Source organism: Helianthus annuus, chromosome 13, assembly GCF_002127325.2.
Source record: "Helianthus annuus cultivar XRQ/B chromosome 13, HanXRQr2.0-SUNRISE, whole genome shotgun sequence".
Taxonomy (NCBI): Eukaryota; Viridiplantae; Streptophyta; class Magnoliopsida; order Asterales; family Asteraceae; genus Helianthus; species Helianthus annuus.
The window spans coordinates 125,415,175-125,440,906 of NC_035445.2; the positions used below are offsets into that span (position 1 = coordinate 125,415,175).

The 25,732-nt window shown below is 34.1% G+C and overlaps 2 protein-coding genes across 17 annotated transcripts; one reads left to right on the forward strand and one right to left on the reverse strand.

Annotated features, from left to right (window-relative positions):
- Positions 1-4,752: 4,752 nt before the first annotated feature.
- On the forward strand, positions 4,753-14,643 carry LOC110899295 (protein BREVIS RADIX). 2 transcript variants are annotated; one of them, XM_035981460.1, is made up of 7 exons: positions 4,753-4,916; positions 5,682-5,802; positions 8,303-8,416; positions 13,117-13,463; positions 13,586-13,715; positions 13,794-14,110; positions 14,236-14,643. In XM_035981460.1, exons 3-7 carry the CDS (start codon positions 8,306-8,308, stop codon positions 14,312-14,314), a joined length of 984 nt encoding a protein of 327 aa, XP_035837353.1. In that variant the 5' UTR covers positions 4,753-4,916; positions 5,682-5,802; positions 8,303-8,305; the 3' UTR covers positions 14,315-14,643. The 2 variants fall into 2 exon arrangements, with proteins under 2 accessions (XP_035837353.1, XP_022001869.1); XM_022146177.2 differs by having other exon boundaries at positions 4,753-4,912.
- Positions 14,644-15,576: 933 nt separating this feature from the next.
- Positions 15,577-24,130, reverse strand: LOC110899296 (cyclin-dependent kinase F-4). 15 transcript variants are annotated; one of them, XM_035981461.1, is made up of 19 exons: positions 23,968-24,130; positions 23,784-23,873; positions 20,874-21,116; positions 20,737-20,788; positions 19,734-20,173; positions 19,577-19,655; positions 18,801-18,869; positions 18,489-18,717; positions 17,833-17,935; positions 17,716-17,768; positions 17,565-17,631; positions 17,216-17,324; positions 17,062-17,127; positions 16,911-16,979; positions 16,733-16,799; positions 16,529-16,654; positions 16,378-16,415; positions 16,206-16,281; positions 15,577-16,112 (listed from the first exon to the last, which is right to left on the reverse strand). In XM_035981461.1, exons 5-19 carry the CDS (start codon positions 19,739-19,741, stop codon positions 15,895-15,897), a joined length of 1,377 nt encoding a protein of 458 aa, XP_035837354.1. In that variant the 5' UTR covers positions 19,742-20,173; positions 20,737-20,788; positions 20,874-21,116; positions 23,784-23,873; positions 23,968-24,130; the 3' UTR covers positions 15,577-15,894. The 15 variants fall into 15 exon arrangements, with proteins under 15 accessions (XP_035837354.1, XP_035837356.1, XP_022001872.1 ...); XM_035981463.1 differs by having other exon boundaries at positions 16,529-16,651; positions 17,062-17,130; positions 23,968-24,127; XM_022146180.2 differs by having other exon boundaries at positions 17,062-17,130; positions 23,968-24,126.
- Between the last annotated feature and the right edge of the window lie 1,602 nt (positions 24,131-25,732).

Consider the following 25,732-nt stretch of genomic DNA (forward strand, 5'->3'; position numbering starts at 1 on the left):
CAAATTAAAGTTTTAAATTATAGAAAGGAAATTGGTAGCACATAGGGTATTAATGTTTGTATAATATAACTTTCACCATCATCAACAACCACCCACCACCACCATCAGCCGCCACCATCACCATCAACAATCACCACCGTCAGCCGCCACCACCACCCCACCATCAACAACCACTACCACCAGCCGCCATGGTGGTGATTGTTGATGGTGGTGGTGGCGGGTGATGGTGGCGGTTGCTAAGGGTGGTGGTGGTGGTGATTGATGGTGGTGGTGGTGGGTGATAGTGGTGGAAGTGGTGGGCCAATGGTGGTGGTGGTGGTGATGAAAGTTAGGATTATTAAAATCCAAATAATGTTTTGTGGAAAAATTGTCGCAAGTTGCGACAACTTTGCCGCGATTTTAGATTTTTTAGTCTGTAAAATTGTTTCTTATATTGTATGAACAAATAACAAGAGTGATCAAATAAAAAGATAATGTTTTGTGGGGAAAATGTGGCAAGTTGCGACAACTTTGCCACATATTTTGATATTTTAGTTTTTAAAAATGATTACTTTTATCGTACTAATAATTAACATTCAAAGAGCCTTTGGCCTAGCTGTATCAAAGTGCTGGACAAGACTTTGTCTTCTCATATATGAAAGAGGGTTCGAATCCCATTGACAAAAAATTATGCCGTTCAAAAAAAATAGTTAACAAAAATTGATAACTAATATAGAAAAAGTGTAACGTACAATAGGGCTTATCGTATGCTCGTACGCGATTGTGAAATCGCATGTTATAAAAAAGCATGTTGGAAATTGCATGTTGGTATTTTTATGAAATCGCATGTTGGTTTTTTTTACCAATTTCGCATGTTAGTAAATATGATGAAATCGATGTTGGTATATAAAGCAATTTCGCATGTTGGTTTTTTCAGCACAATTCGCATGTTCATGAGTGAATTCGCAACAGATCGTACGCCTAGGATGATCGCGTACATTTTGTACGATAAGATCCATTGTACGTTAACCTGCCTCAAATAATATAATTAAATTTCGTGGGAAAATCGTTGGAAGTTGCTACAAATTTGCCACTGTTTTGATTTTTTTTAGTTTTATAAATTGCACTAACTAATAATAAAAGTTAATAAATGGAAAAGAAATAAAGTTTTGTGGGAACCTTGTTGGAAACATAGTTAACTTTGCAACGAAATTGTCACAAATACAGGTTTGGTGACTATCTTGTCGAAAAATTGTGGGAAAATTTATGGTTTTTAATATTTGTCTAAAATTTGTGGGAAATTTTTCAAAAAGTTGCCACAAGTTTGCCACTGTTTTGAATTTTAAACTAATAATAAAAGCTAATAAATAAAAAAACTAAGTTTTGTGGGAACATTGTTGGAAACATAGTTAACTTTGCAACGAAATTGCCACAAATATAGGTTTGGTGACTATCTTGTCGAAAAATTGTGAGAAAATTTATGGTTTTTAATATTTGTCGATAATTTGTGGGAAACTTGTCGCCAAAATTAAGTTGTGGGAAATTTGTCAAAAAATTTTGTAGCAAAAAAACCATTTTTCTAGTAGTGGAATGTCCGCGGTAATATAGCGCCGCAACGAGTGTGCAAAAACCCTAGTTGTTAACATTTTGATGGATGGAAGTTAGTACATTTCACTCTAAATTCTAAACAATTAGTTTTAAACTAGACTGGTATCGTTTTTAGTTTTACATTTTAATATCTCAATGAAAACAAAAAGTAACAAGAAAATCATGTCAAAATCTTATTAGATGGCACGTAAGTAGAAAAGATGAAAATTTGGTAAAGAAAATGAAGTTTGTTATTATCATAGAGAATTTGGTGGTTGATTTCTAGATCTATAGCCTGATTTGTTGAATGTTGTTATTATATATAAAAAGTCTTAAATTACGTAAATTGTTATTTTCACAAATCAAGCATGTTCAAAAACCCCTAATTAAGCCTTGATCCATCTTTTAACACAAGTCTATGAATTATGCATGAGGGCCCTATCACAACCAGATCGTGTTTAAGTCTCACTACTAAGGTGCTGTTTGGCAACTCCTGGATGGTTAAATGTTGAACCAGTAACAGGTCTGAACCATTAAGTGCTGAACCAGTAAGCCGTCTGAACCATTAAGTGCTGAACCAGTAAGACGTCTGAACCATTAAGAGCCAGTATAATACTTAACCATTCAGAGGCAAATGTCTGACCAATTCAGATTAGAGGTCTTAATCATTCAAACTCAGTATAATGCTTAACCATTCAGACATTTGCTCGCGAAACAAACAGTCTGAACCATTAAGTGGTGAACCAGTAAGAGGTCTGAACCATTAAGAGTCTTATTAAGAGGTAAACAAACAACCCCTAAATTCACTTTAGGTAGCATTTTTTATGCGTAGTACCTTTTATATCACCACCAGATCGTGTTTAAGTCTCACTACTAGATTCACTTTAGGTAGCATTTTTTTATGCGTAGTACCTTTTATATCACCACCAGATCGTGTTTAAGTGTCACTACTAGATTCACTTTAGATCGTGTTTAAGCCTCACTACTAGATTCACTTTAGGTAGCCTTTTTTTTATGTGTAGCACCTTTTATATCGCAACTAGATCGTGTTTTATGTCTCACTACTAGATTCACTTTAGGTAGCCTTTTTTTAAACGTAGTACCTTTTATATCACCACCAGATCGTGTTTAAGCCTCATTACTATATTCACTTTAGATCGTGTTTAAGCCTCACAACTAGATTCACTTTAGGTAGCATTATTTTATGCGTAGTACATTTTATATCGCAACTAGATCGTGTTTTATGTCTCGCTACTAGATTCACTTTAGGTAGCATTTTTTTATGCGTAGTACCTTTTATATCACAACTAGATCGTGTTTAAGTCCCACTACTAGATTCACTTTAGGTAGCATTTTTTTATGCGTAGTACCTTTTATATCGCAACCAGATCGTGTTTAAGTCCCACTACTAGATTCACTTTAGATAGCACTTTTTATGCATAGCACCTTTTATAAGTCTTATGACGGCAGTGACAGATCTAGAAGAAGCATTCAAGGATGTCTCCCCACCCCCCACCCCCCCCCCCCAAAAAAAAAGACCTAGAGGCATCCTAATACATGCTCAGATGTATCCTATACATAAAACGAAGAAAAAGAAAAAAAAATACACTCAACAACAAAGTTGAGGAGTAGCCCGGGCTACCCCAGTATTGTTCATAGATTAGGGATGGCAATGGGTCGGGTTCGTGTCGGGTATTGGCAATCCCATACCCATGCCCGGTTGTAAAATCGTGTCCCATACCCGACCCAATACCCGTCAGGTATATGTCGGGTAATTACCCGTCGGGTACCGGGTATACCCACGGGTATCGGGTATACCCATTAGTTTGTTAAAAAATATACATTGAGATTTCCAAATACATTTTTTACTATTATAATTATTATATAATTTTATTTATACAACAACTATTATAAATTAATATAAGTTTTAGCAAAAATTAATAATAACTTTATAATATTTATACACTTATATGTATATACTTCACAACATATAAAATATAAATACTATCATCAAATACATATGCTAAAAGAAAATTTATTTTTTTCACATTATGAACATACTAAAATAAATCACTAATAGATAAGGGTTAATGGAAAATAAAAATATATATTAAAAACTTCGGGTATATGATCGGGTATATAGTTCGGGTAAACGGGTATGTAGTTTCGGGTAATCGGGTCGGGTATCACCTAATCCCATACACGACCCATACCCGCGAAATTTTTTAAAACTAAACCCATACCCGGCCCAATACCCGTCGGGTATCGGGTATACCCGTCCCATTTATGTCGGATTTCGGGTATACCCGTCAGGCTCGGATATTTTTGCCATCCCTATCATAGATTCACACATGCATGAGGGGTTACCACCTTGATTTCAACTAAGAAACAAATGTCGTTTATTACAATTTAGTTAGTCCACCAATACAATTTGACTGAAAGTTTCAAATGATCAAGGTGTTTTACACATGTAGAATTAGTGAGGCCAATAATCTCTAGATTAAGTGGTGGAAGACTTGTATTTTCTATTAGAAAATGCAGGTTCAAATTCCACTTGGTGCAGAGTGAGGTACTGAAAGACAATGATATTAGACTCAGGAAAACTTGAGTTCGATCCTTGAGCCAAACATGTTTTACCGGTAATTTCACCGTCATGCTTACGGGTGGGTGGGTTACTGGGTTTTTTCCGGAATTTGTGGTAGACTCGGGTTACTCTCAGAGTACTCCGTTTGGTCCAATGGGTACCTCAAAAGTGATCGGCATTGATTATGTTGCTCGTTAAAAAAAATATTACCGACACCAATGTCGATCAAATTTAAATATTTCATCATCAACTATTTAAAAAAAAATTACTACAATCAACTTGTATCCACTTTTTTCCCAAGTGTCATTTCTCTTCTTTTTATCGTATCTAATTCACATCATTCAAACCTCAGAATGTTGTTAATCCTTGTTATGGACCCTACAACAAACATCAAAAAGGTAGTTCAAAAATGAATAATTTGTCCTAATCAATATTTAATTCTTTTAAACTTACCCACAAAAGTACCTTCGTAATCATAAAGAAAGAAGCATACACGGCAACTAAACGTTTTCCGTTAACAAACGGAAAAACTTAACGGCGTTAAGCCCTTCCCACAATATAAATACCAGAATGGTTCTGTTTTGTTGTCTCTTCCCCTATTTTTAGCTTCTTTGCAGAACATATTCTTTACGTACATCCTCCACTCACACCTGAGCTTTTCAAATATATCACCGGACCGGAGTTATTGAAGATTCTCCGGTTGTGTATCCGTTACTTCGACCGGAGAATCTTCCAGCATTTTGTGTAACCGTACAACATGTGGTAAGTAAGTTGATCTCATTTATATATTAAAAACTCTCATTCATGGTTTGATCATGTACATTTAAAGCAAATTTAACTACGCGATAAGATTTTGTTCGATTTTTTTTAACAGCACTGACAGACACTGGAGTATTCTTTTTTCGAATTTTAGTTGTCGGTAAAACAAGTGTTTAACGAATAAATTTTAAGAAACCTATTACTTGATGTGATAAGTCAATCTTATATATTGGTTTAATTATCTACATATAAAGCAAATTTGAACGGTGTAACAAAATTTTGTTCAAATTTCACTTTTTTCTAGACGCTAGGAATTAGTTACATATTAACGATAAAAAAATTAAATAAGTGGGTGTTTGGGTTAGCTTATTTTGGAACAACTTATAACTTATTGACTTATAAAAGTTAATAAGTTGTTTTTAAAGTGTTTGTTTTAACTTATATAAGTTATTTTTGTGTGTGAAGAAGTTGTTTTTGAGAAGTTAGAAATTGTAACTTATAACTTATGACTTATATAACTTAATAAGTTGTTTTTGAGAAGGAATCCCAAACACCCCCTAAGAATGACATGTAAACAGGCAACAAGTTACGCCGATCTCATTTATCGAATAATAACTATTATTCATGGTTTTATACTTGCATTCTTTACATTTAAAGCCAATTTAAACTACGTGATAAGATTTGGTATTTGATTATGTATGTACATTTAAAACGAATCTGAACGACGCAGTACATGTTATAAAAGATTTGGTTTCAATTTTTGGTTTGACAGGAGAAGTGTAGCTGCAAAAGTGTAGATACGATCAAAGGAATATTAATATTAATATTTGTGAGGTTTTGGTAGACAAGAAGAACAGAGAGTCTGTGACTGTGAAGGGTTGTCGTTATCGAAGGTAATTATGCATGAATTTGTTTGTTTTTTAAATTGTTGGATGAGTTACAGTGCGTGCGACAATGTTCAACAATTATAAAGCGATTGATCATCTGATTCGCCTTTTGATTATTCTTGAATAATTATCATCGTTCTATTTCCGGTCCCCCTTTATCTCTCTCATCAGTCATCGGCGATCATTTGATGCAAGGTTAGGCCGGGGTTTAATTTATGAGAGCTCGAGTTTTAGCTTGAGCTCGTTTCGACCTCTGTTTCTAAAGTTTGAGTTACACTCGTTTATTATTTATTAATTAACAAATACAAATGAGTAAATTACGTCTTTTTTTCTAACCATTTTGGCCCCTTACACTAACCCCTCCATTTACTTTTAAAGGCCAAAAGGGTTAGAAAAAAAGACGTTGTGGGCTCAAATGTTAAAAGATTTTTTTTGGCTAAAAGGGTAAAAATGATATAACCACAGAGGCCAAAATCGTAATTTACTCAATACAAATTTATAATTACTTTCTATGCATATTTTAGTTGTGATTTTTATAGATATTTTAGTTATAACTTTTATGTTAGATAATTTATTATTTATTAATTTTTATCATGATTTTATATATAGTAAAATAATGATTGTTTTTCATACAAACGTGTATATTAAAAAGTTGACTAAATATAAATAATAAGCTCGCGAGTCAGCCCAAGCTCGATAAGTAAAACGCGGATTAAGAAATGTTTCCAAACAAACTTATTTTTAGGCAGGTGCGCTGTTTGCGAGTCAATCTTGAGTAGCTTATTTACCCCCCCCCCCCTCCCCCCTAATTAAGGTGCGTAGTAAAAATGTCCATCCTCAAGTGGTTGAAGATCCTGGTCCCATAATGAACACTGACGTAGATTTTAAAGTAGGTTTAAAAAGTGTGTGAGTTATCCGTCTAAAAATAAATATAAAAATCTCTACCCTTCCCAAATCAAATCTTGTTTTACATAAAATTTGAATGGGATTAATTATGAGTTCATAAGTTGGAATGTGGTGCAAAATATGTGAAGAATATGTGGAAAGTTAGAGAGAAGTGAAGGTGTCAATCGGTGACTAAAGCTTGTTTTTTTATTAAAAATGGGTAAAGCAAAGCGATTTCTGATCCCGGAGGAGGCCTCTCTTCACTTTCTCTTTATTTCTTCTCCTTTTCCTTTGCCCCAAGAAATTGTTGTCTTGGAATTTTCTTTTCTTTTCTTTTCACATCGTGTAAACAATTGATTTAATCGCATACCTTTTGGTTTTAAATATTTAAATTACAAATTTGCTACAAAGAAATATCTTGTAAAAAATTTATTAGTTTGTGTATAGCTTTTGAAAATATTCTGTCTTTAAAAGACAAGAATCACAAGATGTTTTGAGATTATGATACAAGATAAAAGTTTTTAGTGGTGCTTTTGTTGCTAAGTTTGAACTTGAGTTTTCAACCTCCGCTCGTTTTCAAGTCTTTGTCTAAATCTTGAGCTTGAGTTGTTACTATTTGATAATTATTATTTACGAAATACATTTTTTTATGTTTTTATAATTATTTATACGTAATTTGTATCTTTTAGTTTTTTTTTTATAACCACACACTTAAAAACATTGATTATTATAATATACTATATGCAGGTCTATATATATGTATGTGTGTATTATATGCTATATAAACAATATGTTCATATACGTAATTAAATATTTATAAGCATGTGCGTATAAGCAACTTATATTATTTATATTTTAATTATCATATATATAATAACATTTATAATATTATGTATCATATAAATAATATGTTCGTTTATCTAATTAAGTTTATTTGTCTAATCATGCTCGAAGCATGAAGCTACTCACGTCTCAAACCCGTTTATTAAATGAGTTTTATATCAAAACCCAAGCTAGTTTACTTCCTACTTAGTTCAAGTTTTAACAAGTTGATTTCAAGAAGCTAAGGAGGGCTCTTCTCGTTAAACTCGTGCATGTAATAATATTGCTTAATTTTGAGAATCATGTGGGTCCCATTAATGTAATACAATATAACATTGCACCAAATTATATCATCTCAATATCTAAGAAATCTCATCAACTTTTTAACCAATATTTTCCTTGCATAATATAATATAATATAATATAATATAATATAATATAATATAATATAATATAATATAATATAATATAATATAATATAATATAATATAATATAATATAATATAATATAATATAATATAATATAATATAATATAATATAATATAATATAATATAATATAATATAATATAATATAATATAATATAATATAATATAATATAATATAATATAATATAATATAATATATACAACATTCAATTCATTTTGTTCTTTGAAACCGAAATTAATTAATTAACTTGCAATTAATGATGACAATTAGTAAATTACCAATAATACATTGCTCTGAAAATATGTTATTATATATATACCTCCAAAGGTGCTAAAGTAAGTTTTCTTCTTTATGTTTTTCTTGAGTGCAGAGGATGCTGACGTGTCTAACATGTTCCAAGCAACAAATAGAAGATGAAGGAGAGGAAGTGGGAGCGCGTGGAAATGCAAGCAGTAAAGAAGCCGTCAAAGGCCTCACGGCGCAGGTTAGTTCTCTTCAACACTTGTATCCTGCTGTCTTTCTCTATTGTGCGCATATAATGTGGGGGTATGTTAGAATTTGTCCTCATCTTATGTGTGACTAATGGCCTATGACTAATAGTAGTCTCTTTGCTTTATCTGATTGCTTGCTTGCTAGCCTTCTTGTATGTATCTTTTTTATTTGAAACAAAACAAAATCTTGTTCACATCATGTTTATGAGTTATGACATTTATTGGCACCTACCTAGAAAGATGATTGTTTACACATGATGTACATAATTCATATTTTGAGATTTTGTTTCTTGTTTTGTATGCAAGTTTTGATGATAATTTCATCGCGGGTGAGTCCAAATGTACCCCTTGTATGTTTAACATATCATCTTTATCAGGAATAGATAGAGATATGATGTGATAGATTTAGTTAGGGGGTTACATTCAGTAAAAACTATACGAGATGTTACGTTTAGCACAACCCTTTCGATATTTATGTCAAGGATAAACAATGTTGACTTAGTTTATTATTTGTAAACTGACACGACTTGCATAGTTGCATTGCAAGCAATTGTAATGCTATAATCGTGCGCTAAAGTTGATGTTAATCCCGCGCTAAAATTGATGTTAATCGCGCGCTAAAATTGATGTTTGGTTTATTATTTGAAAGTGATATGGTTTCTTGTTAATAACGCTATGAACCTTATGTGTATAGTTTTGGCTAAAAAGTAGTAATCAATTTTAATTTTTGCAATACATACCCTATGTTAACTTATTTGTTAATATAATAAGTTATTAGGCATCTTAGATAATTTTTCCTATAAGTTGGTCTTGCTTTCATCTGTTTATGTACTCATTCACTTTTTCTACAAACAATAAAAGTCGAGCCGTGTTCACTATTCTCTGTATATCATTGTCAATTCGAATAGGGTCATCTTATTCCCAAACCCCTAAATTTTATTTTTACACTCTTTTTCACTCTATCTCTCTTTATATATTTATATATAGAGAGATAGAGGTGATGGATGTGTGAATATTAACACTCGTTAGAATAGGGTCATCTTTAGTGAATATTGTTAGCTTGATTTTGGATAAGTGGAAACTTATGTTCATGCATAAAACAAAACTCTTTTAAGGTAAAATTAGATATCAAGGACAATGTGTATAAGTTCCTTCAAAAATTCTGACATCAAGGTAAGGTAAATTTAGATATGAAGGACAATGTGCATAAGATCTTAAAAAATTCTGACATCAAGAATGTGTGACTACTGTTTAATCCATGTTACAATTTGGAATTATTCTAGTTCAAATTTAACTAAATAAATTGGTGTTTCTTAGTAAAAAGTTATTGCCATATGCCATATCTAATTTAAAATTAGAAGTAGGCCCACATACTTTTTCCAATATCAATGTTGAAGCTGGTCTAAAATATGGTCAGATTTTTTTATATAAAATGAAATGAAACTCCTACTATAATTTAGGCTTTCCTCATTTAGTTTGAAATGAATTTTTTTATGTGCAATAATTAACCTGAATTCCCAAAATTGACATAGCTAAATAAATGTTTGAACTGCACAAGAAAGTTGGTTAGTTCTTTTCTTTTCTGCTTTTTTTTTCTTGATTCTGGTTTTTTTTTCTTGAAGATGACTATTTTTTTCACCAAAATTAAAAATAAAAATAAAAATTGACATTGTTATTAGCAGTACCGGATCCGGGATTTTTTATCTTTGCTACTTCCTGAAAATGTTCGGTGAATTTGGGTCACGTGTGTCGTATACATCTATAACCAAGGCCGTATCTGAGAATTCGGGTGTCATGTGCCAGTAGACAAAGACGGACCCCTTGAATATAATAAACTTATATATATAAGTGGGTATATAACAATTGTGTTTAGAATGGTTCAAAGCAAAAACGTTAAAATTATTGGGTTATAAAACTTTGTTTAATTGGATTAGTTTTAGTAAAAAAAGTTCATAGGGTTTTAAACTTTATAAATTTTTATTTTAAAATTATTGGGTCCTTGAAAATACTGTCCCTATACGGTCATACCACTAGTACCTCGCCAACGACCCTGTGTATAACATAAAAAATAGAGTAAAAATTGGACTCAAAATGTTTAACGCCCTGAGTCCCTACTGCTCATTTTATAACGCCCTCAGTCTCTAACTGCTCATTTTATAACGCTTTGAGTCCATGTGTTTTAGTTGTTTTAAGTTTTAACCATTTGAGTCCAAAATTAAAACGTTATAAAATGAGTGATTAAGAACTCAGAGCGTTAAACTTTTAAATTTTAAACTCAAATAGTTAAAACTACTAAAACACACGAAAGTTAAAAAGTAATTTACTCTTAAAAATACTTGTATCAGATGATTGGTAACAATGTAAAGTGAAAGAACACACATGCACCATATATAACTTGCTTTTGACACGTGAAACTGACAAATAGATTATTGAACTGTACAACAGTCTAGAAACATATCATATAGGGAAAGATTTAACAAAATCTTGTAACATGATTTGCCATTTGCCTGCTGTTATCCTGTTTTATGGGTTAATTTCATATATCATAATTTTAACTTTCAAAATATCCTATTTTTTTCCAAAGAAAAAAAATAGTTGGCTGTTAAAACATAACATGATTTGGGTAAAGATGAAATTTTACAAGTTTAAAAGGATAGACAAGAAACTGTCGAGTTTAATACATCTAAATCTTTAGTTCTTTTTTAACAACAATCTAATCTACTTCTAATTCTACAATGTTATCCACCACAGAACTACAACCCACGACTTCTTAGAGACAGATACATTTTTACACACTTCGATACCATCATGCCAAATGGGTATCTAAAGCTTTAGTTAGTACTCGTAATTTTACACCATTATCCACCACAAAGTCACAACCCTCGACGTCCTAGAGACTAACACCATTTTACGCACCTACGTACCATTAAGCCAAATGGGTATCTAAATATTTAGTTAGTAGTTACTAGTACAAGTTATGTAGTGTACTATGTTTACAAGAAAAGAATCCCAAATATCAAAAGGTGATATCTGCAATACAGACACGAGTTTCATATAAACTTGACCGAAAGAGGCTCTATAGTTGTTAGGTCTACAGTCATGTGTGTGATAGATAGAGATTGAGATAGAGTGAATGATGGTTAAATTTTATTCCAATCACACATGCAAAAAAAGTAGAGTATATATATCTTAAGGAAAAGACAGGACAATCATGTTGGGAAAAGTGACGCACGATTGTCATATATTAGACCTACCATTGAATGTTTGTCTGTTTCTCACTCATCTAGCTTTTTTTTAACGGCGTACGATTAGGATGACGCTAATCGGGTTAGTAGTTACCAGGGGCGGAACTACAGGGGGGTCAGGAGGGTCCATTGACCCTCCGGCCGCCGGCCGGCGATGCAAGGTTTAATACTTCAACCGATGGGTTTTTTGTATACTGACCCCCCATGTGATGGTTACAGACTTATGAGATTGTTATTGAATTGTAGTTAGTTTGAAAAAGAAGAAAAGGGTAAAAAGTTCTCACCGGTTACTTTTCCGATCAGCGTAATGGTTAAGCTAATGAAACTGGTGTGAAGATGTGGAGAAGATAAGGGTAGATTTGTAATTACACAATTTAATAATAAAGTCAAAATGTAAGAAGAGTCAATGTCACTGTTTTACTGCAGACTTGCTTTAACTTGTTTGTTTTATATGAGGTTACGTATTAAATTTTCAATAATGTAATATACTTAACAATTTAAAGTAACTCTTTTTATTTTACTAGAACTTGTACGTTTTTTTTTTTAATTTTAGCCTATTTTGTTGATTTGATTTACTTTGAACATTAAGATTTATAAATTTTTTTTTCATTCTTTTACCATTTTAATTTTTAACATCAACAAAATAACTATTTATTACAGTAGTAGCGGATGTGTATATTGTATACTCTGACCCCCCGGTTAAAAGTTTCTGGTTCCGCCACTGGTAGTTACCATGTCAGTATCATCAAGTTAGAATTAAAATTCCCCATGACTGGATTTGAACTCAGGACCTCCAAAAGAAGCAAAGTTTCTCACTCATCTAATGGAATTCAAAATTTTCTAAAATGTGAAGTGGCAATGGTATATATACATCCGGCTATAGAGACGGAACCAATTGAGGGTCAAGAGAGCCTCCTGAGCCCTCGATCACTAGATTCTCGTATTTTTTTTTTAAATTAAAGGAAAAACACGAATCGGAACCCTTAGTTACAATCAGTGGAGAAAAGAATCTTATGATACTCTTTTGACTAAAAAGTTTTTGTTTCGTCAATGTCCTGTCCCATTTTTTTAGCATATGAATATATGATATATATAATCTATGTTATTTTTATTATGTATATAGAGAGAAGATAGCCGTAGAGGGAAAGGAGGAGAGCTCCTCATCAAGTAACTGCCCCTCCTATATATAAAGGAGGGGTAGTGAGTCAAGTTAGGCCTAAACAAGCCAAACCTACCCAAGCCTAGGCCCATACGTTGAGCCTGATCCGAAACACACGCCTTCGGTTTAAAAAAAATTATTTTAAAGGATGTCACTAAAAGAGATAGAAAGATGTAACTAGGATTATAAAAATTAATTGCTAACTATAAACATACACCTAGTTAAGAATTAATCTAACTATTTAAGGTTCTCCTAAATTCATTCTCATGACTTGTATTATTGTGTGCAGATCAAAGATGCATTGAAAGTTTCAGGCCCTTCAAAGGGGAAACCTCCAATAGCACCTAGCAGTTTCAAGAAAGGCCAAAGAGGTTACCCGGATTTTGAGACCGCGTCCGGTGGGCCCCACTACCCGTATATGCAACCAGGAAGCTCGAGCTCTACTCCAGCTTGGGACTTTACTAACAATGATCCTCATCAAAGTGGAGGCTATGAGGCCCCTAGACAATCTGGTCATATAGTTTTGGACGATGAAGATGAACCTAAAGAATGGATGGCGCAGGTCGAACCCGGGGTTCAAATCACTTTTGTTTCCTTACCTGATGGCGGAAATGACCTTAAGCGGATTCGATTCAAGTAACAACTTATTTCCAATTCTTTTTTTTTATTCCATTTATATGGACATAAAAAGTCATGACACTTAACTTATTTCTTAAACAATTGTTGATATATTTTTTTAATTATTCGATACATGAAAGCCGAGAAATGTTCAACAAATGGCAAGCTCAGAGGTGGTGGGGTGAAAACTACGACCGAATAATGGAGCTTTACAATGTTCAAAGATTCAACTGTCAAGCGTTGAACACGCCTTCTCAGTCTGAAGACGGGGTAATAATAACTAATAACTAACCATTAGTAATTCTTAATAATTATTTAATAATTACTAATTAATAACAAATCATGCAGAGAGATTCTACCTACTCAAGGTTGTCAACAAGGGAAAGCCCAATGATGAACCCATCAACTAACAAGGATTGGAATAGGAACTATGGGGGCAATCAACATTACAATGCGGGCCCCAGTGGTTACGGGCCGGGTGGGCCCAAGGGTGAGATGTCATCTATGGAGCCATCAAGGACAACAACCGACTCTAGAGATGAACCTTCAATTAGCAACGCAAGTGATATCGAGTCCGAGTGGGTAGAGCAAGACGAACCTGGCGTTTACATTACTATCAGACAGTTAATAGATGGCACTAGAGAGCTCCGCCGTGTTAGATTCAGGTAATATTTATTCAATTAATAAGTAGGCCAAAATTACCATGTTTTATACGTATACAAGATTTATCTTATTTTAGAGTCGTCGAAGAATTATTCATTGTGTAACCTGCTTTCTTGTGTTCATGCAGTCGAGAGAAGTTTGGCGAAGTGAATGCAAAACTCTGGTGGGAACAAAACAGGGAGAGAATACAAACCCAATACCTTTAATTATACATCAAGTATTAACAGTCGTCGTAAGATCGAAGAAAAAGAGCCAACATTGGAAAAGATCTCAACTTGCTCGAGCTTCGACATCATATACAAACCATTGCTCACTAAACATACAGTTATTGGCTTTATTGGGGTTCTAGAGGGCAGGATTTTTTATAGTAAGGCGCGGTTTTGGATCTTGAAAACTTTCTTATTGTTTTTATTTGGATTTTCCGTATTTAAGTAAAATATGAGCGATTTGCTTCCGGCGTATGAAGCGGATTTTATTGAGCTAGGCGTCGTTTGTGAGATGCGACTTGCAGCAATGTATTTGTTCTTTATGAAAAGATTTAGAGTTTGTTGGATGTTAATTATAATGGTATAGACTACACCTAGTAATCATAACTCATTCTTCATGGAAATGATAGCCACAACCACAACCGTCGTCACCAACCACACGGGCATACCCACATGTAAAGAAAGAGCCGCAACCCTGGATAAAATGTTCAAAGTGATATCTTTCGACAAAATCTCGATCACTCCCCGTGAAAGTTTAATTAAGCATCTACTAGGGCATTTGGTACTTACTAGGGCATTTACTAGGTTAGCTACTTACTAGGGCATTTGGTACTTACTAGGGCATTTACTAGGTTAGCTACTTACTAGGGCATTTGGTACCGGTATCCATTTTCCCGTTTTTCAGTACCGGTTGTATTTACCGGTAACGTACCAGTATTTTCAGTACATGTACCGATACCCATTTTCTCCTTGGTACCGGTTTGGTACCAAACCAGTACCATGCTCATCCCTACTACTTACCACCAACATACGAAAACATAGTGGGTGAACCAACTTTAGTGATTCTGATACGAAGCTGCTCTTGAAGCAGGACCAGTTTCAGTCATTCCAAGAAATTAGGAAAAGATCATAATTGTTCCCACCTGAAGTTTAGCTTAAATTATTAGTTCCCTATGTTTTAATTCTTGTCTTGTTATATGTTTATCTGAGTTTTACTTGTAATAATCAGAGAATTGCCAATTCTATCAAATTATTGCTTTCGATTTCGGGTATCTAACAGATTCCTAAAACGACTCGATTCAACACAACCATTTTGGGCAAAACTTGTTTTACGATCAAATTACTCGATTCAACGCACCCATTTTGAGCAAACTTGTTTTACGATCAAATTGTTAACTTTTTTAAAACCCGTTTTGACTTGCAACTTGTTTGACCTTTCACATGACGTGACTTGACCAAATGGTTTTAACTGACTTGGTAGAGAAGAAAAGCAGTGTTAAATCACTGTTATATTTTTTGTTTCACTAGAACACGGTGACATTACACTACTGGCATGTAGCAACGACATCTAAAGAAACAAAATCAAACTTAACGATATAGAAACACGACCAATGAGACAGACGAAACAGGGTTATAATCACAGATACCCTAAAAACATACTTCAGACCCTCGCCCAAGTCAAGGGACAAGACAGACCAGACTCGATCACACTAATACAAGACTTTCACTCATAAGCAGAAACGCAAAATACAGCAATAAGATAAACATATGTTGGCAGAAAGCATAGGATGGTGTAGTTGTCATCCTGCCACCTTACTGCTATAAACTTGAGACCTTCCAGTAAACAAGTCTGATGATCTATTTGCCGCCACTCCCGCTTTCATCGGTGGTGGTGCGGGCGGTAGTAGTGCTGGATTCCTAGGCCCACCACCTCTTCCCGGTCCAATCGTCATATTTCCCAACTTTTCAGCTGCATCCCCGACCCCATTCCCTTTTCCCTTCCCCATATACATTCCTCCTGACACATAAATATACAAACGGTTTTTCATCACAACATTCAAACGGTCGAATCATACATGAGAAGAAAATATATTTATATATATATTCTTACTCGGATTGTTTTTCATGGGCGGTTGGTATTTTGGTTGCCTGGCAGTATTCTTATTTGTCTTTTCATTCACCCCATCCTGAAACCAAGAAACTAAATGTTAGAAACAAATATCGTCATACCGACATAAAATATGCACAGCATATTCTGCTAAAAAGAATTAATTCACACTTACCGGTCGACTCATTTCCAGTCTACGTTGCACACCTGTAACTAAATTTAAGCAGATCATCAGTAAAACAAAAACCAACTATATATCAAAATCCAGATTAAAACGACTACTGAAGACGGGCACCAAACAATAATCAAATATAGAAATGGATTACCAGTACTTAGAGATACATGCGCTTTCGCAGATGAAGTAATATTATCCACTGACTTGGAGTTAAGCAAAGACCCTGGATATTTCTTGGCACATTTTTGCTCCACAACTCTCTTCCCGCTTACTCCTGCTGCAAAACCGCATGCGGTTACAACTCCTTTCAACGGAATAATAAAAAAAGAGCTGCCAATAGAATCAATCAACAAACCAGATGGAGGTGTTCTCGCAATAGTAGTTGATTTAGGGCGAAGAGAAGGTGGAATGTAGTAACAACTCTGCATATTTCGAAAACAATGGTTTAGTGATCTTCAACTACATTTCTAAAATATCTAACCATAACTAATAACATTATAACGACTTGTAAGTTGTAACTCGGGTGTTTTTACCTGAAAGAAAGGATGCTGAAGAGCTTCTGCGGCAGTGGGTCTCTTACACGGATCCCAAGAACAAAGTAACTATGGAGCAAAACGATGAAACAAATGTAATTATTAGTTAGTGAATTTTATGTGGTGAAAAGGCAGAGAAACTAGCACTTACTGCGATCAGATTGACTGCATCCTTGCTTGCAGATGGTATCAATGAAGAAAGATTTACGCCACCAAGCTGCTAAAGCACAACGAAAGAATTTACTTAATTATTTGATTTTTATTTACGCAGGAATTAGTATTGTTAAACGAAAAGAGAAACTAACCTCTGGAAACAGATAATTGATAGTACTCGCAAGCTCAAGTCCCTCGGCCCATGAGCTTTTTGTTGGGCTGCCTATCACACTGCAAATTTTGTAAATTTCATCTGCTTCACTGCCGACACAATAAAAAAAGAACAAAAAAAGTCAACTGCAAGATATTTGAGTCGAAACAGTCAACTACTCCAGTTCCCCAACACATGAATATAATATAATAACATTAAAGAACCATAATCATGTTTGAAGCTTTATCACATTAGCATAAAATGCAAAGAACACACTTGACCAGGTTAATTAAAAATTATATTTGCATTATATATGGTGCAGATCTATTACAGAAAAACCGACCACGCACCTTGAACCTGGAAAAAGTGGTCGCAGAGTGAACAATTCAGCCATGATTGCTCCCATAGCCCACATATCTGTTAATTGTAAAAACACAATAACGAAATTAAGTTCCATGTGCATCTGAAGAAATTATCATCATAAATGATTCATCCACTCACCAACTGGAGGACCGTATGTTGACGCCTGGAGAAGAACCTCAGGGGCACGGTACCTACCAAAATCATACTTTAGAAACAAGCAGGAAGCTGACAGCAGAAGAAAAATAGACCGCTTACCAGCGTGTTGAAACATAATCTGTGTATGGTGGCTGGGAAACAATTTCGCGTGCAAGACCAAAATCAGCTATTTTTATTACATCCTTGGAAACAAGAAAGTTCTCTGCAGTGTGATATAGAATATGCAAGCATTTAGCCAAAAAAAAAAAGGAAAGAAGTAAAATGCCAGTTTCGTGTTTCTGAGGTTTGGCCAGTTGTGCGACTTTCGTCCAAAGATTTGTTTTTCTGCATCTGGATCTAAAATGTTTGAAATCTGCCATTTTCATTCGGCTTGTTAACTCCATCCATTTTTTTCTCCCTTAAGTCAGGGGTATTTTTGTCTTTTTTGTTAAGTTAAGGGTATTTTCATCTTTTTTGAATACTTGTACATTATGCTAAATGCTTGTGCATAAAACGAAAATACCCATTGCCCTTTAAGTTAACAAAAAAGACAAAAACACCCCTGCCTTAACGAAAAATGCATGGAGTTAACGAGGCGGATGAAAATGGCAAGATTTCAAACCTTTTGAATACAGATGCCGGAAAACAAACTTTTGGACAAAAATCGCAAAACTGGCCAAACCTCCGAGACGAAAATGGCATTTTACTCTAGACAAAAATATACTGCATAACATTAAAAAATTATTCACTTTTAAGTTAGAATGTATGATAATCACCTGGCTTAAGGTCGCGATGGAAGTAACCACGCTGATGCATATATGCAAGACCTTGAAACACTTGAAAGCACCAGTTTTTAATTTTAGATTCCAAGAAAGACTTCAGTCTATCTTTCATGAGTTGGTAGAGACTGCATTCCATGTACTCAAACACAAAGTATAAGATATCATTTTCTCTGACAACTTCCTTGAGCTTCACTATGTTAGGATGATTCATCTTACGCAGTGACTGCCAACAAAACAAGCTTAATTTAGTAATTTACAGGAAAGACGGTGTTCACAAATTAAAAGCACGATTAAAAAAGTTGTTACCTTGACTTCTCTTAAATTTATGCACTCTTCCCATGAGTAATACTTCCTTTTCATTTTCTTAATCGCAACCTGTAATATAATAAATCAACTTCAATATAATTATAATTTAATTTAAATAAGGTTGGGCCGACCACCTTTCTGATTTGACAAAAAACACTCCAACTTTTCAAATTGACAAAATTCACCACTCAAATTTCTTATTTGGCAAAAACCAACTTTCTAACTTACAAAAAATGACCCTCCTACTTTAAAACTTGACAAAATAAACGCCCATACTTTCTAACTTCTCTTTAACCCTCAAACTTTTGACATGTAACCCATTCTACCCCAAAACTTTGCTATAATGTAAAAGGTAACCCTCTAACTTTGTAAATGTCACTTTGACCCCCTCAAGTTTCTAAAGTTTCAAACTTATCCTCAAACTAATTTCTTACGTTTTTATTTTCATGGACGTGTCGGTATAAGTTCGAGTACGTCTACGCTTTAACGTAATTTTTGTTTGAAAACGAGTCGGGTCAGTTGTAAAATTATTTTTATGTACGTTTTGACGTAAATTTTGTATGAAAACAAATTGGGTCAAATGTAATACGTTTTGATTCGACAATATAAATTTGAGTTATCATACGTTTTGACGTAAATTTAGTTCGGAAACAAGTTTGGTCGATTGTAGCCTATACGTTATCACTTCGCGTACGGCGCCGCCACAACGCATGGCAGGTAAAAAAACAAGTAGAATCTTATGTTCAAAGGTTTGTTTCAAAAGGATAGAAACTTACCACTTCACCATTCTGCTTATTTAACGCTCGCCAAACAACCCCAAAGCTTCCATTGCCAACTTCTTTGATTATCTTGTACCTGCAAAAAGGCCGCACGTCTAACATCTTAACTATCACTTCATGATATTTATAGCCTAAATCACAAAGATATACTCACCTTTCCATTTTTTTGTATGCAACTTTGTATCACCTTATTTACGACCAAGAGACGCAAACATAGAAGAAGAAATAACAGACTTAATCTTTAGACACCTATAGAACTAAATAATATAAACTATCCACCCTCAACTTTCTTGATGCGTGTATAGAACAGCAGTATGCTTCTGATGGACGGGCTTCATGGCCTTATTCATAACGAACACCAGATCAATGACACCCGGACATTGAATAGGCATATAAAGAAAAGAGAACTGGGAACTGTAGAGCATCTTGATTCGTATCCAAACGAAATTTTGTAGCCAAAAAGAAAGCCTCCAGAAACTAAAGATTATATTGCGAAAGATTCGGCCAAAAGTTGTTTTGTAAATCTAACTGGTAAATTCTCGTCTAGCAATTAACGGTGTACAAATATTCATCATTTACATGCAAAGTTCAGTCCTGCATTTAGAGAGCATAGATAAGTGTTAGAACCACCACAAAGGGATAGAAGGATAACTGGAAACCTATGCAGTAAATAGGGTGATGTATCACAGATATATCGGCATCACCGGTTATCGGTCTCCATGTAAAATATCGGTCAGAATATACCGATACTATCGGCGCTATTCACCGGTATATCACTGATTTTCCCGATATCATTATCTTTTTTCTTAGTTCTACCATTCGTTTTCTTCTTATCGCTGCTATTAGTGTTTTAAGTCTTAATTGTCAACTGTTAGTGTAAAACGTTAATGTTTTAAGTCTTAATCAGTTCCTGCTTGCTACAATTGTTGGTGTTTAACAAGTTGCAAAAGGTTAATTTGTTAATGACTTAATGGTAGGAGAATATACTGAATTGTTAGTGTTAAATTGCTATATCTATTATTCTGCATGATATTAAAATTACCGATATCCCACCGCGATAACCTATATCTCAAATATCGGTCCTTGACCGATATCCGATTTTTTTACCGCATTAACTGCATAGCTGGAAAGATATAGTGAAATAATAGAGCGCTCACCTCAGCAGATGGTCTTGGAAAATTTTGAAGTGACTATTGTATCAGCAGTGCCCTGGACATCAGTACAGATAAGATGAAACCTTTTGTATGCAAGTTAATGCCGGTAAAGATCTTGCTTAATAAGTGTGAAAGCTTACTTGTCAATTTTCACTAATAGATCCAACACCTATCTGATAAAAAAGTTGCATTACGCCTGCTAAACTACTTTTGTGTACAAGATGCTCACTAGGTGCAGTTAACAAAAGAAAAAAGAGGAAAACGTCTGGGAATGAGAGAACGCCAATCAAGAACCTTCTGGAATGAGATAACCTGATTCTGGAAATAATCTGACAAGGGGTGTGCTTGCTCCATGTTTCACAGGGAATTAAAACCTTTACAAACTGATAAAATATATTAATTTCGTTAAAATAAATGATGGCAAAGACTCAGAGAGACAGCTATGATTAGAAGGCATATGACTACCAAATCACACAAATTCAAGTTCTATTATAATAAATAAAGCATTCAGTTTCACAAGAATAGTAAGTTTATATTAAATAATTATGTTGTTTTCACTTTCCTCCATGTATACAGAGCGGTTTACAAATGAAAATATCCATGAAAACTAATAGCACAAAAACAAGAAAGGTGTGCAGTGAACAAATGTCATATTCCATTACCATTCTTTTATTTTCGAACTATGTCTATGGCATCGAGTAAAAAACTAGGATAAAAATAAGCATAAGGATGACTGTTGACTCATTAAAATGTTACATCATTCTCTTTGATATTTATGAAACCGTCTAATAATGAGGTAGCTTAAAAGTCTTCTTTTACCTTAATATATTTGTTGACATTATTAGGCTGCAGGTTCATAGATACGTAACTAACATAAACCCATAACCAAGGTTTAAAAAGGCGGAAATGGGTATCGAGGCGTTTTCTCTTAGCCTCATGAGGCGTAAGCCTCGAGGCAGGTCGAGGCGTAAGCCTCGAAACATTATTAAAAATGTTAAAAAAATATATATATCTCTCTCATAAAAATCACAAAGTAACACAAAACAAACATGATAAATAGAAAATAGTTCAACAAACAAGGTTTAACATAAAACAAACATCATAAAATAGTTCGAACAACTTAAATTAGTAATGTTATGACATCTAAATATCATAGAACTCGTTTTCCTCCGCATCATCATCCTCAAAGTTTTCATCTGGCGTATTTAGATCATCATCTTCATCAACCAAATTAATAACTCTTTTCCTTTTCATCCTAGATGATGAACTCTCACCTTCTTCCTCATTTGACCCGCCAACTCCACCAATGCCATCTTCATCCCCACTCGGGTTGGCTATCCACTCATCATCCGATTAGGTTTTTTTAACCTAATAGATGTTTTTAAGTGAACTATTGGGTTGGCCCACCAATTAAGCCCAATAAACACTAAATGGGTCTAACATAAAGTTCGAAAAACCTAAAATTTTTCAATTTTCACAAGGTCTAGTCACTCTAGTGAGGCTTAAGCCTCACTGCCTCGCCTCACCGCCTCGAAAAGCCTCGGATGACTGAGGCTTAGGTTTCAGTTGACCCCTATGAGGCTAAGCCTTTAAGGCGTTTTTTCATAGCCTCAGCCGAGGCGTAAGCCTCGAGGCGGGCCTCGGAAAGCCTTTTCAAACCATGCCCATAACGGTCACCTGCGTTAGTAATAAATACGGACATGATACATGCAAAAATTACCATATTATTTCCATGTTATTCATGATGAACCATGCTCAAAGACATGATTAAAACGTAGAGACATGTGTGACTGCATAGTTTAACGAGAATCATTTTTCTATGCTGAGACTATTTACTTCACTTCCACTATTTTGTTAAATAATTTCGATTAGCATGTTGCCAACTACATGCACCACTGTATCCTTGTGAAATCGTGATCTAAGATGTAATACAAGGTTTCAGGCCTAACATTCATGACCAATTACAAAGTAACGTACAAAAAATGTAGTGCCAATGTGCCATACTGACATATGAGGTCTTAAAGAGTGGGCAACAAGATAAGAATAGTAAAAAAAAAAGAATTAAAAAAACCTACACTTGCAAAGGGTAATTAAGCTCACAAACATGATCAAACCACAAATCTCCATATATAGCTATAAAGACCGAGTAGATCAATTTTCAGAAAACCAGTATTATAGGCATCTAAACCTAATAATAGCTACAAAGCAATCCAGTACACATTTCAAATAACAAAATTTATCTTGCAGATTCTAAACACCAAAACTTCCATAACTAAACAATATAACATACACAACAAAATGTAGAGAGATAATCAAGCTCCAAATCATAATCATATTTCTATAAAGACCGAGTAGATCAATTTGCAGAAGACAACTACTATAGGCATCTAAACCTAATATAGTTACAAAGCAATAACAAAACATATCTTTCAGATTATAAACACCAAAATTTCCATACCCAAACAATATAGCATATACGACAGAAGGAAAAGAGGTAAATGCAACTTCCTAATTAGGTGCACATATCAAACAAAATCAACCTCCAAATCCCAATCATACCTCTACAAAGCTCATCAATTCACATAACACCTCAAAACATACTACAAATATATATATATACCTAATTCCAAACATCTCTCCACCTACGCCTAAACCAGATCTAATTACGATTCCAACCGTTACTAACAAATCAAGCTGTAAACGACACTCCAAAAACCCTAAAAGCCATTATCGTTCGCATCTAAACCTAATGATAGCTACAGAAAATCCAGTATACATCACAAATAACAAAACATATCTTTCAGATTCTAAACACCAAAACTTCCATAACTATACAACACAACATCCATAACAAAAGGTAAAGAGGTAAATGCAACTTCTTAATTAGGCACAAATCATGATCATATCTCTATGAGATTCATCAATCCACATAACACCTCAAAACAATCTGAAAATCTATACCTAATTCCAAACTAAACAATATAAACAAAATCAGCCTCCAAATCATAATTATATCTCTAATTAGGTACAAATATTCAACAAATCTATACCTAATTCCAGATCGAATTCAGATTTCAATCGTAGCTAACGAATCCAGCTGTAAATCACATTTCAGAAACCCTAGAAACCAGATCTATAACCTACTCAACGAAAAGGAAATGGAGATCTGAGGTAACGTATCAAAGAAGAAAGAATGATGAAATTGAAAATGAAAAAGGAGGAGAATGAAGGTACCTGTAGGGTTAACGGCATAACCTAAAGGTAGCCAGAGGAGGGAACCAGAGCGTGTGAAACAATCAGAGAGAGATGAGAAGATACCCCCCACCCACCGATGATGATGATGATGATGTGAAATTTGGGGAAACCTAATTATAGTCGTCAGATATTCACCAAGCGTAAATGTTTATATAGGGATAACATATATATACACGTGGGTGGGTTGTGTGTGTATCATGTGGGGATGATTCGATGGGGGCACGATTGTATAGTGCCGTGCTATCAGCGTTGCGAAGCAGGAGACGTAAAACTGTGCTAAGTAGCAACTAAACAACGGCTAAAATTGGGAAAAGTGTAAAACAAAATTACGGATTTCTAACTCTGAATGACTCACGTGACGTAAAACATAGACGAATCGAATGTACACCGACATGTATTAAAAATTCGTGGGGGTAAAAAAACCCGAGGGCCCAAATGTGACAACTACACACCGTGCTAAGTAGTAAGTAATCTACGATTGAGTTCAAGAAAAAAGGTAATTTGTCTTGAAATTGTTCATTAAAGTTTATTATGAAAAAAACCATTAAAGACAAAACCAAAAAAAAAAACAAAATTACTATTACTCGATGTGTCCATAATTGTTCATAAACATTTATTGAACGAGAAATGTACTTGTTAAGGTTTGTTTGTTAGATGACTAGAGTTTATGGTTCCACTAAATCCACTCATTGTATCATATAAATTTTATCGATATTTTGTTCATGATAATTCCTAAAAAAACCAGACATATGTGCGTGTTTGAGTTATTTTATCATGGATATTTTGGATAATTTAAAAGCAATTGTGATTTTTTATTAATTTGAAGTTGCTAATGTGGGTTGTAATTAGGTACTGTGGGGTTATGGATTTGATGGTTTTGGTTGATGATGTTTCACCCATGATTAGGTATTTCATCACTCAATTATTTTTGTTTTATTTTATTGACTTTAGCTTATTATGTGTATAAAGGTGAAATCCTCAATGTATTTAAATATATGAATTAAAGTAGACTTAGTTTAAGTATTTGATTATTAAGTTTCACTTTCAATAGTTTGGTGCAATTTTAACTGGTTGCTTTAAATTAATTGTTTAAATTAGTAAATTAATAAAATTCTTAAAAAGTGCCCATATCATCATAAAACCTTTTAAATAGATTTATTAAGTAATGTTATGATTGTAATGATAATCTAATCTAATTCAACTTATAATAAAAGATTCTATTTAGAATGAGGTTAGTTTTCTCAGTTAACTAGACATGAAATTTCAAAACTACCCTTCTCATTAAAACAAATTCTAATAGGCTCCACCATCCCACCCCACCCCCACCGCCACCCCAACCTCATCACTGTCTATGATTCACTGGCGACTCTTTCCGATTGAAGAACCCCGGCCACCTTCACCAGCAACTGTCGCCAACACAATCCCACCACCAAAACACCCCACCCCTGTTACGTTTATAAGTGAGTTTCAATCAACGAAAATTAGGCAGTTCACTTCACACCACTAGTATATACACATATGTTGCAAAAATTTCTTGCGACACTTATCTTCAATAATTATAGTCACAATCTTTTATTTGAAAAACTTAGTACACTTTCGTCCTTTAGCACTAACCAAGTTAAAAATTTAAGTTAAGTCAGATCATGTGATTATCTATATCTTTTTACACTCAAATAAATAAACCTAAAAATAAACAACTAAAACCAAAAAACCAACAATAAAAAATAAACAACTAAAACCAAAA

Excerpts from the sequence above, each read along its gene's own strand:
- LOC110899295 (XM_035981460.1), top strand. The coding sequence starts at position 8,306 with ATGCTGACGTGTCTAACATGTTCCAAGCAACAAATAGAAGATGAAGGA. Across the intron at positions 13,716-13,793 it reads CTTCTCAGTCTGAAGACGGG|AGAGATTCTACCTACTCAAG; the intron begins GTAATAATAACT and ends CAAATCATGCAG. Across the intron at positions 14,111-14,235 it reads CTCCGCCGTGTTAGATTCAG|TCGAGAGAAGTTTGGCGAAG; the intron begins GTAATATTTATT and ends GTGTTCATGCAG.
- LOC110899296 (XM_022146178.2), bottom strand. Across the intron at positions 18,870-19,576 it reads ATAAGCAGAATGGTGAAGTG|GTTGCGATTAAGAAAATGAA; the intron begins GTAAGTTTCTAT and ends ATTATATTACAG. Across the intron at positions 17,769-17,832 it reads GATTATGTTTCAACACGCTG|GTACCGTGCCCCTGAGGTTC; the intron begins GTAAGCGGTCTA and ends TGATTTTGGTAG.